Source organism: Penicillium subrubescens, assembly GCF_028828155.1.
Source record: "Penicillium subrubescens strain IBT 31985 chromosome Unknown utg000006l_segment0_segment0, whole genome shotgun sequence".
NCBI classification, from domain to species: Eukaryota; Fungi; Ascomycota; class Eurotiomycetes; order Eurotiales; family Aspergillaceae; genus Penicillium; species Penicillium subrubescens.
In genome coordinates, this window is record NW_026643156.1 from 2,754,586 (window position 1) to 2,772,384 (window position 17,799).

The 17,799-nt window shown below is 49.1% G+C and overlaps 8 protein-coding genes across 8 annotated transcripts; 3 read left to right on the forward strand and 5 right to left on the reverse strand.

Moving 5' to 3' along the window:
• Positions 1 to 223: 223 nt before the first annotated feature.
• N7473_009514 (uncharacterized protein) lies at positions 224 to 865 on the reverse strand (the record flags this gene model as incomplete). The annotated part of the gene is made up of 1 exon (XM_057155453.1): positions 224 to 865. The coding sequence occupies one exon, from the start codon at positions 863 to 865 to the stop codon at positions 224 to 226; it is 642 nt and encodes a 213-aa protein (XP_057006583.1).
• A 1,089-nt stretch (positions 866 to 1,954) lies between these two features.
• Positions 1,955 to 3,112, reverse strand: N7473_009515 (uncharacterized protein; the record flags this gene model as incomplete). Its single annotated transcript, XM_057155454.1, has 1 exon — positions 1,955 to 3,112. One exon carries the CDS (start codon positions 3,110 to 3,112, stop codon positions 1,955 to 1,957), a length of 1,158 nt encoding a protein of 385 aa, XP_057006584.1.
• Positions 3,113 to 3,239: 127 nt separating this feature from the next.
• Positions 3,240 to 4,555, forward strand: N7473_009516 (ATP-dependent Clp protease proteolytic subunit). The gene is made up of 5 exons (XM_057155455.1): positions 3,240 to 3,483; positions 3,547 to 3,565; positions 3,634 to 3,659; positions 3,707 to 3,857; positions 3,937 to 4,555. Exons 1-5 carry the CDS (start codon positions 3,316 to 3,318, stop codon positions 4,389 to 4,391), a joined length of 819 nt encoding a protein of 272 aa, XP_057006585.1. The 5' UTR covers positions 3,240 to 3,315; the 3' UTR covers positions 4,392 to 4,555.
• A 563-nt stretch (positions 4,556 to 5,118) lies between these two features.
• On the reverse strand, positions 5,119 to 6,310 carry N7473_009517 (DSC4 family protein; the record flags this gene model as incomplete). Its single annotated transcript, XM_057155456.1, has 2 exons — positions 5,119 to 5,929; positions 6,075 to 6,310. The coding sequence occupies 2 exons, from the start codon at positions 6,308 to 6,310 to the stop codon at positions 5,119 to 5,121; spliced, it is 1,047 nt and encodes a 348-aa protein (XP_057006586.1).
• A 184-nt stretch (positions 6,311 to 6,494) lies between these two features.
• Positions 6,495 to 8,542, reverse strand: N7473_009518 (M18 family aminopeptidase). Its single transcript, XM_057155457.1, has 6 exons — positions 8,288 to 8,542; positions 8,168 to 8,229; positions 8,006 to 8,107; positions 7,812 to 7,947; positions 7,669 to 7,761; positions 6,495 to 7,614 (listed from the first exon to the last, which is right to left on the reverse strand). The coding sequence occupies exons 1-6, from the start codon at positions 8,436 to 8,438 to the stop codon at positions 6,593 to 6,595; spliced, it is 1,566 nt and encodes a 521-aa protein (XP_057006587.1). The 5' UTR covers positions 8,439 to 8,542; the 3' UTR covers positions 6,495 to 6,592.
• A 1,126-nt stretch (positions 8,543 to 9,668) lies between these two features.
• On the forward strand, positions 9,669 to 11,599 carry N7473_009519 (WD40 repeat domain-containing protein; the record flags this gene model as incomplete). The annotated part of the gene is made up of 3 exons (XM_057155458.1): positions 9,669 to 9,976; positions 10,066 to 10,193; positions 10,251 to 11,599. The coding sequence occupies 3 exons, from the start codon at positions 9,669 to 9,671 to the stop codon at positions 11,597 to 11,599; spliced, it is 1,785 nt and encodes a 594-aa protein (XP_057006588.1).
• Positions 11,600 to 14,971: 3,372 nt separating this feature from the next.
• Positions 14,972 to 15,608, reverse strand: N7473_009520 (uncharacterized protein; the record flags this gene model as incomplete). The annotated part of the gene is made up of 2 exons (XM_057155459.1): positions 14,972 to 15,441; positions 15,488 to 15,608. The coding sequence occupies 2 exons, from the start codon at positions 15,606 to 15,608 to the stop codon at positions 14,972 to 14,974; spliced, it is 591 nt and encodes a 196-aa protein (XP_057006589.1).
• A 198-nt stretch (positions 15,609 to 15,806) lies between these two features.
• On the forward strand, positions 15,807 to 17,567 carry N7473_009521 (ankyrin repeat domain-containing protein; the record flags this gene model as incomplete). The annotated part of the gene is made up of 2 exons (XM_057155460.1): positions 15,807 to 16,247; positions 16,791 to 17,567. Coding segments are annotated over 2 exons (1,218 nt in total), but the record flags the coding sequence as incomplete, so codon positions are not given.
• Positions 17,568 to 17,799: the final 232 nt, after the last annotated feature.

The window sequence follows — 17,799 nt, forward strand, 5'->3', positions numbered from 1 at the left end:
GGACATTGATGTATTGTTAAAAGATGTTGCTGGGACAAGATGTTTATAATCGCAGTCCTCGCTGTGTGCCGCCAAATTTATCTGAAGGTCAATGGTCACTGATGATGTGGAATCTTATTGGGAAGCCCCAATCTGGAATCATGATTCCACATACATACATACAGTAGCGCAGTAAGGCTGTTGTCCGCCGATATGATTGGTTGGGCGTTTGTCTCAGTGCTACCTAATTATTCCTTCTCTCCCGCCGCCTTTCTTTCTCCAATAACGACAATCCCGTAATTAATACCATGACATCGAATTGCGCCCCATAGTTGACATTGATTTGGAATTTGCCGCACTTCTCCCAACTCTTGACTCCATTATTAACATATACTGCAACCAACTCTTCTGTTTGCTCATCGATAAGCTTGAAATTCTTCGTGCTCAGCATAGCTGGCATATCGTCTCCGATCGGGGTATGATTTGTTCGTTTCCACACAAAGGCTTTTCGGATGCCTTCATTATTATTCAGCGTCATTTCCATTCGATAGTGGTTCGTTAATTTATATCGTTTCAGGTCCTCCCAGATGATATTCGGATTGTTTGGATCGCCGAATCCTATTTTGCTGTGCCGCGAGAAGTTGATGAATTTGCAGACAGCGGTGATAGGGGCCTGGTCTGTTTCACCCGCGTGGTATGTCAGGTCGGGCTTGCCGATGGTGAATGACGAGGATCGCACGTAGGCCAGAGGGGCTTTATCGGCTGTGAGAATAGCGAAGTCGTTCTTGCGCCGTCTGTTGTATACATGGAAAAGACGTGAAGTGGACGTAGGCAATGGGAGATCTTCATCGCTGGATATAGAAGTATTGGCTAGTTCGCGAGCCATGATGTTGAACGAGGTATCGAATGGTGCCCTCGATGCTGTTGAATAATTTCGACCGATGAAGGAATGAAAGACACTTTTTAAAGTATTGTTGTCTGCTAGGAAGGACTTATTGTGTAGCTAATTTAATGAGTACAGTAGATGTTCTAGTGGCTAGGAGATACGAGTATTTCCTAAATTGGAGATAAAACAACGAAGATCATATTATTTTGTGCGTGAATTTTTGAACCTTGTAGCTCGTGATTCTGTCATGGCTGACTGCGCCCTGCGGACTTCGTGTAGGGTGGGTCGGATCCAATAGTGGCGGAGCACACCTCCATGTGGCATGTAGTATCACAGCACTGGACAGGTATCCTGACATCGCCGCTACTAGATGTTTAAGGTCTAGTCATCAATCGCCAGGAATGGCGCAGCTCCTAATGGTAAGAATTCGGCTGGGTACTTAGTAGTATGTATAAACGATTGCCCAGATAGTCTTAAGTTAAAACACACTGATCCACAGGAGAAGATTAGCACTAAGCAGGAGAAGTTTGATCTTCCACTGAATATTTAAGCTCAAGTTACTTTAAGTTCTACGTTCAGCTAACATCTACTTTAACGATATCAATGATACTCAATATCAAACAGACAATATACCCAATTTAGCAAGGCATCAACGTTTCTAGACTCGGTCTATGAAAAGAACCCCATTCAAAGCCTAAGATATCGAGAGCAGAGAGCTAGCTGCTAGGGCTAGTTTCAAGCTCAGTTCTCTCTACAATGTTGCTTTTAGTGACAACAATTGAATTTTTTTTTTTTTTTTTTTTTTTTCAAAAAATCCTACCTCGTGTCCGAACAAAAGTTTGGCACATGCCCTCAATCGTCTCTCGTCAGGTCAACCACATCCATATCTGCTGCCTTTCTTTTTGTACCCGTGGGAGCACGAAGCCATGAGTAACCTTTAGGGCGACCAAAAAACGCCCGTATCTGTTTGCATACAAGACTCCGACGGTCAGTGATAAGCTTGGATTAACCTTGCGGGTCTATACAGACGGATTGTATAAATGCAGGCAGGTCAAGAGCCCAGTGGTTTCGATTTGATGTGTCCAGGGTTCAAGACGGTGTCTCCGTCATGAACCGCTGGAGCTTCCATAGAGCTAGGATGGTCTCCACCCCCAAATGATTATCCGGCCTGAAGAACAGGGCAGCATTACGGAAATGCGGCGCCTCCGCATCCCGTAGCTTGGCCAAGTCTGATTCAGACAAAAGTGTCGTCAAGTCAAATACAGGGACTTGACTCTGAGTGGATGGATTGAACACAGTCTCTGGCCATGATCCACCGTTACCAGACGGCGCAAGCAGAAGGACTGCCCCAGATGCCATCCGATCGAAAGATCCGAGGCGCTCTAGAGCATCTGCAAGCGCGGTAGTAGAAGATTCCTGGATATCAAGGACACTCCACACTCCACCAGGAATATCCATGCGCGCGTACCTCCATCGAGCCTTTTCCAGCTTCTTGACCACATCAGTACGCCTCTGCAGTAAGACATGGTCTGCCATGTCCGGTCTCCAAAGTATACTCTTCTCCACGCGGGAGGTGATCGGGCCCAATGGGTGCTTCCATCGGAACGGCAGGAGTCTCGAAATGGCTGGTCTCTTCCCAGCGTTCTTAGACAATGGCCTCGCAAGTCCCTTCAGGAGATGCAGCGAATTGAGCATTCGAAGAAGAAGCTGCTGCCCCGGTTTCTCGTTGCGAATCGCTTTCGCCGTCAGTGGCGTGTCGGCAGATATCGTCGCTGGATCAAGGTATGGGGCCTTCTCCGGGACCAAAGAGCCGGTTTCTTTCCGCGCTTGCAATGAGTCCTTGATCAGATCCACGGGAAGCAAATAGCTATTTTCTGTGTCTGGTTTTCGGACAAGCCCCCATTCCCCGAGTAGGTCGCGTGGTATACGGGCTCCTGTCACGGAACACATCCGCACTGGTGACGCGAGTGCTACCGCCCATGGATTCTTTTTTAGTTCGAATGTGTCATCGGGTGTTGGAAGTCTCTTGCGATCTTTTATAGGGCCGGGTCGGGGAGATGTGACAAGAGGTGATTGCGGTAGGCGCTTGGATGGAGGAAGAGTGGTACCTGAGGGAGCTTCATCGGCGCGAATCTGCGAGCCCGAAAGGTAGCGGCGGGATGGTGGCGCGGGAGAGGGGCCGAGTAATTGGCGAAATACCTGAAGACGCCATGTCGCATACGAAAACTGTCGTCTTGTGCACTCCATTGTTTGGATAGATGCACGCGGTGGAAGTAGATTAAAGGAAAACGTCGCGCGATTATCTTAGCGCCGATAACAGATTCCGCTTATCCTTATCAGTCACCGTCTCCGCTCCGCCTTCACGGCTGCGAGGACTGTTTCGTCCTTCCACGACCTCCTACAAAAGCACTCTCGTGGGAAGTGCCGCACACGCTGAACTACAATTGAAAATGAGGCCCACATTAAGCCTTCAGCGACTAGGACGGTCAGTCCCTCGCTGTTCCATTTCGCGTGTCCAGTCCGCGCTTGGCTCGAGGCCCTTTTCGAGCTCAATACCTTCGTTTGATCGCATGCCCCCGCGGGGATGGACACCCACGCCCTTTGTGACGGAGACAGTGGTATGTTTTCGAACCAAGCTGCGGAATTTTCATAATTAGCTGTTATACTGACCTCTTCTCTAGGGAGGTGGCTGGCACACCTGTACGTTGCGCAACTGATCTCAAGTATGGACCAGCCCAGCTAACTAGCATCTCATCTGCTCAATTCAGATGATATATTTTCAAGGCTTCTCAAGGTATGTATCTCAGCCGGACAAATAACTTTGTGAGCTTGTACTCACAGGTTCAACAGGAGCGCATCATCTGTCTCAATGGCGAAGTCGACGAGACCATGTCCGCCTCAATCGTCGCCCAACTCCTCTTCCTCGAAGCCGACAACCCCCAGAAACCCATCCACCTATACATCAATTCCCCCGGTGGCTCAGTAACAGCAGGTACGCCCCCAAATAAGCACCAGACCAAACCCGTCCTCCACCACGGTTACTAACAACTCTCCCTTCAAACCACCACCAGGCCTCGCAATCTACGACACAATGACCTACATCGCCTCCCCGGTCAGCACAATCTGCGTCGGCCAAGCCGCCTCAATGGGCTCCCTCCTACTCTGCGGCGGCCAACCCGGAAAACGATACTGTCTCCCACACAGCTCGATCATGATCCACCAGCCCTCGGGCGGTTACTTCGGGCAAGCGACCGATATCGCGATCCATGCGAAGGAGATTCTGCGTGTGCGCGCACAACTCAACCAGATATATCAGCGCCATTTGACGGGTAAGAAGCAGTTGTCGCTGGATGAGATTGAGAAGTTGATGGAGCGGGATTACTTTATGGGGGCTGCGGAGGCGTTGGAGTTGGGAATTGTGGACGAGATTTTGGATCGGAGGGTTCTGAGTCAGGAGAAGGGGGTGAAGGGGAAGGAAGCCGCCGGCTGTGTAAGGGTTGTGTTGTGTGAAGGTGTTGGGAGATAGGGATTGGGAGGTTGATGGCTATAAGGATATGGTTTATGCTTCTCACTGTCGTTGGGGGATATATGGGAAGCATTTCCATGTTTGAGTTGCTCGATCTGTATTATTATCATGACCATTGCTACTTTTTATATGCAGACTCATCTTCTCTACTGCTCGGAGATAGAACTTTAGACAATATACGCTTCTCTACGATGATACAGCATAAGAAAATGTCCGGAGTCAATATAGTCAATTTTGAGATTTGCAAGGTTATGACCGGTTTCCAGGTCAAACAATCACTCCCCCCTTCCGATGGCCTAGTTGGTATTCACCATAAATTGGTGAACCATAGGTGTGCCCTGGAGGAGTGGGCAAACAAAGGAAGAGAAAAATACTGGGCCAGCGTTGACGCTTTAAGCTCCACGGACGGCCGGGCACACCGCTAGGCGGGGGGATTTCTTCTTTTTTTGCGATTTCTTTATAGCAATATTGTTTTTCTGATAGAGTTATTTCAGACAGAAGCAGTCTTTTTCTATCCTGGGTTCTGTGAAATTTGGCGTGTGGGTAGTTGGAAATGGCGCAAACATGACGGCCAGATGGGTGCCTCCATTAAGAATCTCTATGGGCTTGATATGTCTTACTTCGGCGATCAGCACCAAGGAATAGTAGTGGAGTCCATCAATTGTGAATTATAGAAGATAGAATACATTTCTCATAAGAACCAAGACTACCATGCATACTCGAGATGTCATTGATCTATACGTACGATGCGGCCATCAGCTCCAACCTGCAGCCCCAGGCGCTCCCGGAGGAAAGTCGCAGCTTGCGGAGAAGGTGCGTAGCGCCCATCCCCTCGTCGAACCGGCGTAGTCGAATGTCGCCATTGATCACGTATCGTGGTGAAAAAGCCCATATCCATAATAACAGCTTGACCAGTCGCGTACGAGTCCAACGGGTGACCACCCCGCGGGATTGGCCCCGTACCACCCTCGCCGGGGTCCGCCAGCAGCGTTGTCCGTTCATCGTATACATCATCATCAATTTCAGGGACGGGCGACGTATTTGCGGTGTTCTCCTCGGGTCGAGAATCATTAAAATCACCCGCGTCCTCGCTACTTCGTGCCCCACGTTCCTCTGCATCATGATCTTGTGTTCCCGATTGCGTGGTATTCGTTTCTGCGTTTGCGTTCGTCGCTGTACCCCCGTTTCTTGCCAAGGAGGCCAGCCCCTTGGAACCCACCGTCTTAACGCGCTCAATGATCAATGCCAGCATAATGATGTCGACTAGCAGGATGAGGGTATCGAATGCTAGTAGTCGGAACACGGGGACGGGTTTCTGTCCTATGAAGTCGATGAATATTCCGCCATGTAGATATCCACGTTCAGATTCACTGGTCTCGGGGCGGATGAAGAAGGCATGGAAGATCATGCAGACTAGGTTGCTGCCAAGGATGGCGCCGATGAAGGGCTGGTTGCGCGTAGGATCGAAAGGTGGCGCTTTAGGTGTGAAGAATATTAGTTGGACGACGGCTCGAATGATGAATAGAATGATAGAACAGCTATCGTGAGTGGAAAGGTGTTAGCTTCGTAATTTCTCCAGGACGAGGGTGGTGTTTCCAGGAGCGTAAGGCGGAAGGGTATGATCTCCCCACGTTTCAATACCCCATAACATCATATTCCAAGCCCAAGAAAAGCCAAACTCACTCCATATAATACAGCGCTGATAACTCGCAATATATCAAGATGTCAAGATCGCGAAGTAATCGATCGATGAACGCGACCTTTGCAGCAGACTGGAGCTTCTTCACGCGGCTGTTATTCTGATTACGGATGCCGCCATTGCTTGCCAGTGCTGGTGATCCGGGCTCCACATCTTCGAGGGAAATGCCAGAGACGTCGGCGATGTGCTCTGCATCCCTAAAGGCATCGACGTCTGTCATAGAGGGTCATGGGGGCATGGACGAGGTTCGGCGATCGAGTGTCCAGGCGGTTCCGGGGGAATCGTCTGATAAGAGAAGCTGTGGAGTTGGGGGGTGGGCAGGCGGGCTTTGGGTCGGGCCGGGCACGTGCCGATAGTGGCTGACAAGCTACTGTACAACTATGGAATGATGTATAGGTTGAAGGATTTGTTAACTTGCTTTATGAAAATTTGTATGTTGTCATAGTACACGAGCACAATATTCATCTTCATTCAACTCTTACTGTTGTACTTGTACAAAAGTTTAATCCACAAAGATGGTCTTCGACAGCTCCGAGTAGTGCTGGAAGAACCCAGTGAACAGGCGGATCGCATAGGCGACATCATAAGTACCACCGGTTTCACGGATACTGTGCATGCTCAACTGCGGGTTACCCAAATCCAAGGTACGAGCACCAAGGGCAGCAGACAGCATAGGGCCAATGGTGCTACCACAGCTAGAGTCGTTGCGAACAACGAAGAGCTGCAGAGGAATGGGCTCGCCCTTCTCGGCCGCCGCCTTACGGGCAACCTCTTGGAGCAGAACGATACCCGGAGAGTTGGTAGCATAGCGAGCGTTAGCGTTAATCTTGATGACAGGGCCCTTGTTCATCTCGGGCTTGTGGTCTGACTCGTACTTGGCGGCGTAGTTAGGGTTGACGGAGTGGGCCATGTCGGCAGAGACCAGGAATGAGGTGGAGAGTGTCTGCTCATAGGCAGTGGCCAGGTCGACATCCGAGGAAGAGGAGGAAGGGAGCACCGACAAGCGGCGGATGATGGCGGGCAGAGCATTGGAGTCTGCACCCTGGGCGGTACGGCTACCAATCTCCTCGTGGTCGAACAGAGCAATAAGACGGATGGAGGACTCCTTGTCCAGGGCGGACTCGTCAGCGACAGAGTCAATGAGACTGACGGTGGCGCAGTAAGAACTGTTCAGGTTATCCAGGCGGGGGGAGAAGATAAACTCTTCAAGCATGCCACCAAGGCAGGACTTTTGAGTGTCGAACAGGATCAGTTCAAAGTCCAGAATGTCCTCGGGCTTGACGCCAGCCTCGGAAGCAACGAGCTCGACGAAGTAGGAGTGATGGCGCTCAGTCACGGCCTTAAGAGGAGAGAAGTCATCCACCTTCTCGGTGTCGTTGGCAGCATCACCGCTAGGCTTGGATTCGCCAGTGCGGTTGAGCTCAGCAGCCACCAGGCCGGCGATGGGGAACAATTGCGTCTCCTTGTTGAAGGCAAAGGTTTCCTGGCGGTCCAGGTGAATGGCCAGAGTAGGAATACGAAGGACTGTTACAGATTAGCAAAGCTCGACTATGTACTTTATGAGCTGGAGGGACATACTTGGACGGTCAACCTTAACCAGCTTCTGCACGATCGATCCATCGCTGGCACGGGTCATGACACGGCCAGCCACACCGAGGTCACGGTCAAACCCTTAGGCAATTAGTAGTTGATCAAAGGAAAACGAGGTCAATGGATCATACAGGTGTGCCAGATGCCTCCACCATAGGTCTCAACGCCGACCTGAATGAAGCCCTCGCCGCTCTTCTTGCTCACAGGCTTAACCCGCAGAACAGGAGAGTCGGTGTGAGCACCGATCATAGAGATGGAGTTACCGGGCTAGGCTAGTGGTCAGCAAGAGAGCACATCCTAGGACTATGATAGATTAACTACAGACCTGCCATTGCTTTCCAATCGCAAAAGCAATCAGGGTGGTGGTGTTGCGAGTCAAGAAGTACTTGCCACCAGGCTTGCAGGTCTTAGCCCAGGAATCTTTCTCCTATAGGAACATTAGATCGGCCAAACACTCCGTGAAGAAAGGTGGGTCTCTAGAGCATACCTTGATCTCCTCAAAGTCAGCTTTAGCCAAAAGATCCTTGGCAGACTGAACAGCATGGAAGGCTAGACCCTAGTCAGTAACAGGCTTCCGGTGGGTTTCGGGCTTCGGGAAGAACCATACGAGTGGGGGAGGCGTTGACAAAGGACAGGAAGTCCTTGGCAGGCTGCTTAGAGGCCATGGTGTTAGGGTAAGAGGAATAGTAAGCTCGATGAAAGAAAGCGTGGCGCAGAGAAGACAATGAGAAGGCAGACTTGGAAGGTACAGCAGGCATAGTCAACCCCGACAGTGGAGAGGTCAAAGTGGCAGGGTTTTCGGGTGGCGGAGACTTTATCAGTTGCCGACGCAGCGATTGCAACGCAAATCCGACTAGTCTAGATGGTAGCCGTAGTGACCGTCTGCTACTGTACGCGGGCGAATGTGGTGCTATTTCTACTTATGCTGATAACCAGCGCTTGCCTAATTATGAATTTCATACACAGCAATGGTGTACCTATTGATTGACCGAAATTCCAGACCTTAAAGGCTGAAACTGTTCCATGGATTAGTCTATTAGGGCTATTATTGGACTATGAGAATTGATCATATTCTCGGAACGTGTGGGCTGGATTGATTGGCAAGGATAAAGCGTTCTAAAGCGTTGCTATGGTCTCCAATAGGGGTGCTTCCATCATGACCCAATGGCCCAAGCGCTTCGCGTCCGAGGCGCGTGTGTAGCGCGACAAGTCGCGTCAGGATCTTTCTTCTCCCCACTGCAAGTGCCGTGTCAGAGTGGAATCTCTTTATTTATCTCATAGAAAGGATTCACGCGTCAGATCCAAAATGTAAACAACTCTGAGACTCAAGCAGAAGGCAAAGGTGGCACCCATCATAACAAAGAACATCCACGAAAACTTCGACCCACAACATACAATGAATGGTCCCCGACCGAACTCAAATAAAACGACCGGGCAAATCAAGAATAAGGGTAATTCCAGCGGAGCAATAGGTGGAGCAGTTCATTCAGAAAGACGGATCATTCCTTTAACCACTTCAGACGAATTGGCGAACTTGTGTCCCCAGTTACGTAGTTGCTGTTTTCTTTGTAGACTATCGCCCGAATAGGCTTAGCGTTCCCGACGCGTGACTTGCGAGAGGGATGCTCAACAGAGACATCGACCACCCTCCCTTGTAGACATTCCAGTCCATTCCCCCCCCATCGGGCTCTTTGAATGCAATTCTCTTTGTTTCGTTGAACCGCGGTGGTGTCTCGTCCAGGCTGTCAAAGTGCTGGGTCGTCCCTTCCGCCACTGTGTCCAAGCGCCCGATCAGTCACCGAATCTCCTCATCTCATCACAAAGCCACCCACCGCCTTCAAATATCACCCTCAACTCCTCCCACCTTCGCTCTCCCCAGGGCTCTTTGCATCGCTTCATCGAAATCGAACTCCTATCGCATGCAAAACTTGGTGGACGCTCCGGTTATCGCGGAATCTGCTTCTGCAGCCTGAGGACCTGTCGCCAACATGGGCGATCGCTCTCAGGACACAGAGGCGGGTGTGAGTGGTGGTGGAAGAGTGACCAGAGGGACTGCTCGCGCACAGGCAGCTGCAAATATGGTCTCGCCTCCGGCTTCCACGACACCACCGAGCATGCCTCCCAAGAAGACCATCTACTATTCGGATAATCTGGGAAATCGTGAGCAGGGATCAGAGCCTGTTGATGCAACGGCGCTTGATAAGGCGTTGAAAGACATCGAAGAGGCAGGCCGCCAGCGTGAGAGAACGCCTGGGATGAGTCCTTGTCGAAAGAGACAGCGGGTCTATGGTGACCGGTAAGTTTCATTCAAACCCCAATGCGGGAGCTGCCCGGGGAACTTGACGATGCGGGTCTCGATGGACGTGTGACTGACTGAGCTTCAAGATTCATTCCAAACCGTGAGGGACAGGATTTGCAAGCGACTTACAGCCTGCTTGGCGAAGAAGGATGCCCATCGACTCCTTCCAAATCCAAGCGGCGTGCTCCGCAGACAGAGCTGCATTTCCAGAAGAGTTCGTTTATACCCTGTGCAAACGCCGTGAGGAGAACCTAGCTGACCTTTCCAACAGTTGAAGAAGCCAATCGTACATTCTCCCGAGTATTGCGCAGTGAGCTCTTTGGTAACACCGTTCCTCAACCTGATATCCCCTCCCTTCCATCGGATCCGTTGCTGGGCTTCAGCAATGGTATCAACGACAAGACTCGATCGCAAACACCTCCTGTGCCCAGTATGGGCAATACCTTATCCGGCATCACCCCTTCGACTCCACACAAGAACCTCTTCAACTACGGCCCGACCCGGCCAGGATCTGGCCATCCCACTCCGTCCAAGACCCCGCGAAGCGCTCATGCACCCAATCTGAACGTCCGCTCTGAACTCTACAGTACCTCTCCCATTCGATATGAAAGCCAGCGCATTCTTGGAACCCCGCGAAAGCAGCCCCGATACATCAACAAGGTTCCTTTCAAGGTCCTCGATGCACCTGATCTGCAGGACGACTTCTATCTGAACCTAGTTGACTGGGGCAGCAGCAATGTGCTGGGTGTCGGGCTGGCTAACTCCGTCTACATGTGGAACTCCCAGTCTAGCCGAGTTACTAAGCTCTGCGAGCTCAAGGATGATACTGTCACCAGTGTGAGCTGGATTCAACGTGGGACCCATCTTGCAATCGGTACGGGCAAGGGTCTGGTACAGATCTGGGATGCAGAGCATTGTCGACGACTCCGGACAATGGTGGGACACACCAACCGTGTTGGTGCTTTGGCCTGGAATGACCATATCCTGACATCCGGCTCCCGTGACCGCCTCATCTATCATCGGGATGTTCGCTCCCCTGATCAGTACCTTCGGCGGTTATCTGGCCACAAGCAAGAGGTTTGTGGTTTGAAGTGGAATACGGAGGACGGGCAGCTTGCGTCTGGTGGTAACGACAACAAACTCATGGTCTGGGATAAGTTAAATGAAACTCCCCTGTACCGCTTCTCCGACCACTCTGCCGCTGTCAAGGCCATCGCCTGGTCTCCTCACCAACACCATCTGCTTGCTTCGGGCGGCGGTACCGCGGACCGCACGATTAAATTCTGGAACACATCCACGGGCTCCTTGATCAAGGAGGTGGACACGGGCAGCCAAGTCTGCAACCTGTCGTGGTCTAAGAACTCTGATGAGATAATCAGCACCCACGGCTTCAGCCAGAATCAGATTGTCATCTGGAAGTACCCGCGTATGGAGCAGGTTGTTTCCTTGACCGGCCACACATTCCGTGTTCTGTACCTGGCTATGAGCCCGGACGGTCAGACTGTTGTGACCGGTGCTGGTGACGAGACCCTCCGTTTCTGGAAAATTTACGACAAGCGAGCTAATCGTGACTCGCGCCGAGTGGGGAGCAAGCTGAGCGAATGGGGCACCATCCGCTAATTGTGCTGCAATGTCAGTTTGGGTTTCCAGGGCCCTTCACATCTCATTTTTTTTACTGCATCTGATATGGAGTTTTGGTCTTCGGTCTGGGCTACTTGGGATGGGACAATTTCTGCATGGTCATGATATCAAGGGATCTCGGCGAAGACATTTTTTTTGCATTTCCATGGGCATCATCATCATCCAGCCATCCATCCATCTATCGCATCTCTCTACCCGTTTCATCGGGTCTCACCTTTCCTCTGATTGTTGAGGCTTCATGCAGTCCTTTTCATCCGATTGGGGCGTTGTCTCTTCAGCTCCCTGTTGTTTTCTCCCATGTGATTCGATTTCGTTTATTTTTTTTTTTTTTCTTTGCTCTGTTCCGGGTTCTCGGTCTCTCTGCAAGAGACTTTTCTTCATCTGGCGCGGGCTCATCCAATTTCATCAGGTCTAGCGGTGGCGCTCATGGTGTTTCGATCCAGTGGCTGGGGCGCCGGCTACAATCACGGCGTAAGGACAAAGTGTGGGCGGTTCTTTTCTATTGCAAATTGCCCATTTTCATGACGACGATATGACTTTTGCTTCTTCTTCTGCCCCCAATTTGTTCATTCCTCTTCCCTTCGACGATGTGGCAATTCTGGGTTTCTGATCTTTTTTTTCTAAATACTTGTAGTTGCATGATCATCTAGTTGGCGCAGGAGGTTTTTTGGTCTTGCTCCGAATGAGAATGCAGAGTGATGTTTGAGTTGATTTTTTCTCGTTTTGTGTAAACATGACCTAGTAGACTTCGTCGTAATCACTTAGTCTCCCTCGGCGTTCGATCCTCTTCAATGAGGTCTAAAGCGTAGTCACTGACACCTACGAACCCCCGCAATACCAACAAGGATCAGCAAGGGCCCTGCGTTATGGTCCTAGGTATTCTGATTGACTCTTGCAATAGAAGCTCGCCAAACTACCAGAGAAGTTGAGCCGTGCCACATTAGATGCCGCAGCTACCCTAAACGCAGCGAGTCTCTCTGTTCAGCAAATGGAGCGTCTTACAGGCTTATTAGCTTCCTTTCAAGAGTTGTCCGGTCGGGGAGAAGAAGGTTACTGCCTCTATCTTACTAAAACTTAGGTTAGAGAACCGATTCAGCGTCATCTGAAGGTCTTGGGAAGAAAATTGCATCACTTAGCAGCCGCCTATATTCAAATCTGACACATCGCAAATTAGTACACTTCCTTCGTAAGTCATCAATCATGCATATACAGGAAGGCCGGTGGGTGTGCCGTCCCCTGGATGCTTTTTCTCAAGCAGGAATAGGTAGAATGGCAGTATAGGCTATGGTAGTCTGGGCTATAGTTGCCTTGGCTATAATAACCTGAGCTATAGCAGTGCCGCCACATCGCCTTGAGACATCCATACGTAACTAGCCGATGGAAAATATCGTGCACAGTCCAAGGACCATCAGATTCATGGGTTCGTTCTTATGTATCCCTAGTTATCCGACAACTACCATCCGCCGGCTGATGCAATAAAGGTGTGCTCATGCATGGAGTACGACGTCAAGTTGGCAATGGCATACTCGATCGGAGGAGACGATAGACTCTGAAAAAATGCAGACTTTTCTCTTTTGCAGGCAAGAGGGTCAAACCCCTGACTGGGAGGGTAGCCTGGTAGGCACTGTTTTGCCAGATTGACAACAATCTGACTGCCTGGAAAGATATGCAAGTAGCGGTGTGATATGCTCACCCAGGCGAAAATAGGGTGCAGGGCTTTGGCGAGACGTGTCTGAAATACACCTTGGAAGAATGACAAGGTATTCTTTACGACATCAAGTAGTTAAAGGGGTGCACTGTCTCTCAGTGGCAATATTTACTTTTCCGCTTATTATTCAACAGTGAGAAGGCGCACTATCTAAGGTTAATTCTGAACGCTTCAGCTTATTTGCTCGTGCTGTAGTTTGAAGGCTGTTGATTAAAAGCCATTCGTTCTGTTTTCATCACTACATTATGCGCCATCAACTGTGATCAAATAACAGTTTCAAATCAACACTTGTTTTCCAATGGTCACACCCGCGAGTTATTTTGGCAAATTAACCACATCACCATTATTGGCGGAATTTGCAGGAATGAACTGTGATTGTTGAACACACGACGATCAATTCAGTCTGGCAAATACATGAACAGTATCAGGAATCTATGGCCAGGTACATAGAGTGGTGACATTTCGTACAGTACAGAGATGCTGTAGCTTTAGGGCTTCTCAAGATTTTGATGGAATTCACCGAGTCCGACCGGTGAAAGATTTTTCAAAATGATCTCATTTAAGCTACGGGGTGAAAAGAAAAGAGTATCAATCTAGGATACAGTGACACATACTAGAATCCCGTTACTTGTTGATATCCGTATAAGTTGCGGTATTTAGTCCAATACCTTCTCAGGGTCCTAATGACTTTATTTCAAGCAGTAGAACCCATACAGCAATCATATTGCGCTAAATTACCCCCGATGTGTCACGCCCGTCAAAAAGCACGGGAGCTATAGTCGGCCGTTAGTTAACTAGTAAACTTAGATTGTTCTCGTTTATAATAAGGTATTGTCAACATGTGGGTGTGTCAATATGTTCGATACCCCGCACTAAACGTGTGCATAAGCCGTGCACACATCAGACCAATCAGATTGATATCTGATAGACCGTTATATTATCTTCCATGGTGGATATCAACTATCACATGAGATGGAAAAAGCAACGAGTTTCCTAACACTCTCGTGTGTCCCCATATTATTTCGGATTTTCATCAGTCTTTTCTTGTGACATTCTGCTATATACCCAAACTTATGAATACTGCCTGTTTCCCTAGCTAAATCAAACAAGTTTGACACCATTTCTGCTCACGCATAGAGCTCAAGGCAAATCTGATTTAACTGTGTTGACCTTCCATTGTTTAACCTGTTCGCTGCTGACCCCCCTCTATCGTATTTTCGTCATTCTTCCATAATTGTGGTATTCGATCGACTGTGTGCGAACGCTTCGTGCACCCCCCAGGATTTATGCCCACAGCGTAAATCCGACAACTACCTTCCCCTTAAAGTATATTATATATTACCTAGGATTCTATATTAATTTAATCTTTACAGAACCAGTATGTATAGAGTTAGTTTATAGTTGATATACTGATAGAACTAATTACTCTGTATACTAGAGGACCTATTAGATACTCAAGAGTGACTTAAAAGCGCTGTAGTAATTACGTATAATAATAGAAGCAAGGGGACAGAGGAGACTAATAATAGAAGGCAGCTATAAGCAATTACTCGTAATCCACTTTAATAGCTAGCCTATCCCAGCGCAGAGGTCTGATTTCGTTTCATTAATTGCTCTTGCTAGAAATTCGGATTTTATTCTCATCATCCACCATACACCCCAGGGCAAAAATCACTTATCTTGTCCCAGGACAAACTCATTTCAGCACCATCACCCATCATGCTCCAAAGATCCCATAACGCGTGCGACCAACACTTCATCCATCCCGGAAACTCGTCTTCGTCACCCTCGTCGATAATCGGCCACGCTTCCAAAACCTTCACGTACCGTACGGTCTTATCTCGAACGTACTGTGTTTCCTGATCTAGAGCCTCCGCCGATGTACCTAGTAGCGTCTGGAGGCATTCCTCATCAATGACGATACACATTCGATATTTGTTGAATTTATCACGCTGGCCCTGTGCATCTACCCACTCCTCAAAGCGAGCGCGAATCGAATCGATGGATACCCCATCGAGCTGCGTCGGATCTTCAATAACAGTAAGGCTATGTTGGGCCCATATTCCCGCATAAGTCGCGGGATCTCCCCCAGTACTTGCAAATTCTGCTGCTTCTGCAAAGAATGATTTTCTGATGCAGGCTTTGAGATACTGAATAACGGTGGAGAAGTGTGCGGTCGATTCCGGGGAGTAGGTAGTACGATAAATAACATATCCCCAGCTCGGGTAGACTCTTAAGTTTATGAAACAGCTCCCATGTGGTATCAGGTGGGCGAGCCATATTGTGAGAGATGAGTGCGAAGCATGAAACTGCCTCAACGATAGGAAGCGTTAGAGTCAAGAAGTTGAATGAGAGAGAGTAAGCCAGTACGTTGCGTGCTCTTTCAATCGGGAGGAAATTTCGGAAGATCTTAGGGGGGAGAGAAGGTGTCAAGGCCAAGAAATTGGAAAGGATAGTTAAGAGGTTTACCAAACAAGACAAACATGGCGATGGTACGGCCATAGTGCTCTTGCGACAGCCGTGCAGATTGGAGATGTCTCAAAGATTCAACTTCTACTAGCGAAAGGTGCAAAGACGGATGAGCTAGTCGCTATCGAATTCGAACACGATACTACAACTACAACAATATTGGGGCTTGGCGTGCAAACTCAAAAGTTTGAAGTTATACAGTCATTACTAGGTCACGGTGTTGACGTCAACCCTGACTTCAATGGCTTTCCATTTATCTCGCCCCTCACATTGGCGGTTGAAAGGTCAAGGACTGATATCGTCATGTCCTTGCTGCAGAAGGGAATAGATGTGAAGGCTATTGATGAGGGATTAGTCGAGACCCTACTTGAACGAGCAGCCCGCAAGAAAAACCTTTCTCTTTGTGAAGCTTTGCTGGCTCACGGAGCCAAGCTTAATGACGAAATGTCAGTTCTGCAAAGGAGTCTTCGGCACTTCTTGTTGCTTAATGGGTGGTTCGACGGAAATTGTTGAGCTCTTCATTGCCGCACATGCGCGTCTCAATGATCATTACACGAAGCCCCCGGGTTCAATTCTTGGCGTAGCCATCGAAATGGGAGATATGGCATCAATTCACATTCTGTTAACGGCCGGTGCTAGACTGATTGGGGCGAAAATCCGGAAGATAGGAAATCTTGAAATTGCACAGTCTCTACTCTACAGGGAAATGGAGTTCTGCGAAATCTGTTACATGTTTCTGGGAGCAAGATTTTGGTCGCCGCTATTACCAATGGCAAACTCGAGTAAGCCCAGTATCTGCTTGATCATGATGCCGATCATGGAGACCAGCGCGGGCGAGTAAACAATTTCTATGAGGAGGAAAGTCCATTAGAGGCTGCGATCTAGCAAAAGTATCTACAGTTCGCGGAAGTTCTCTTGAACCGGGGCGCAAAGGTCACGGATGGTGCTCTAGCAGGAGCTTCTGGATCATCATACTTGGATGACGAATTTTAGCGACGCCTCCTGGCTGGCTTTCATGGAAGCGCTCCAAGTGCTATAGGGGCCGCAATCCTTTTTGAACACCCGCTGGAGCTGTTCCGAGAGGCAAATACAGAGCCCAAAGGTACACCGAAACTCGACTCCTCTTATTTTCAGCTGGAGGACTTGGATTTTGAGATTCCACCTCCGGAGTCGGTCCTTGAGCTTGGGATCTTAATGGGAAACAAAGAGGATTTGCTTTCTCTGTTTGAGTGGATTCCCTGGACTGCAACTCTTGTTGGACGCGCTCTGACGCTCGCCATCCTTCTTGGAGAGCAACAGCTGTTGGATGTTCTGATGAAATTCGGCCCTGATGTTACACAAGAGATCACAATTTACTACCATGATTCTGAGATGGATACTGGAATCAGAGGTATCTATACCCCGCTTCAAGCTGCAGTCAAGCACCAGTTCGTCCAAGTTGCGACTGAGTTAGCAAAGAGCGCGGATGTCGCGACTGCTTTGCAGATTGCATCCCTTCGTGGATATATTGGCATTGTACAACTGCTTGATCTAGGTGCGGACGTCAATGAAGGTCCTGCGAAGCGTAATGGGCGAACAGCCTTGCAAGGTGCGGCAGAGTACGGTCGCATTGACATGCTGCACATGCTTCTGGATAAAGGGCCGTTGGTTGTTGGAGATGCTAAGCGCTCTTATCACAAAGCTGTAGACCTCGCAGAGCGGAACGGGCATATGGCTGCTGCGAAAATTCTCAGGCATTTTAGGCGCACCGTCGAGCCGAGCTTATCTTAGGCCTTGAGATAGGGATTGATATTGGAAGGTAGATTGAAAATTCCAGCGAGTCTGCTTGTCGAAGTCTTCTTTTCGTTGACAAGTGCTTTTCTAGTTCACACAATATTTTCTGTGTACATTTGATGATAATCATAAATGAAAACAGCGTTAGGGTTTTAAAAATACAAACACGAAGCCATTCCGCTGTCTTTGTTATTGTCAAAATTGAGTATTCGTTGTGTCTAGGCGGATG

Excerpts from the sequence above, each read along its gene's own strand:
- N7473_009516 (XM_057155455.1), top strand. The coding sequence starts at position 3,316 with ATGAGGCCCACATTAAGCCTTCAGCGACTAGGACGGTCAGTCCCTCGC. Across the intron at positions 3,660-3,706 it reads TATTTTCAAGGCTTCTCAAG|GTTCAACAGGAGCGCATCAT; the intron begins GTATGTATCTCA and ends TTGTACTCACAG. Across the intron at positions 3,858-3,936 it reads CGGTGGCTCAGTAACAGCAG|GCCTCGCAATCTACGACACA; the intron begins GTACGCCCCCAA and ends AACCACCACCAG.
- N7473_009518 (XM_057155457.1), bottom strand. The coding sequence starts at position 8,438 with ATGCCTGCTGTACCTTCCAAGTCTGCCTTCTCATTGTCTTCTCTGCGC. Across the intron at positions 7,948-8,005 it reads CGATTGGAAAGCAATGGCAG|CCCGGTAACTCCATCTCTAT; the intron begins GTCTGTAGTTAA and ends CCACTAGCCTAG. Across the intron at positions 7,615-7,668 it reads GGTTAAGGTTGACCGTCCAA|TCCTTCGTATTCCTACTCTG; the intron begins GTATGTCCCTCC and ends AATCTGTAACAG.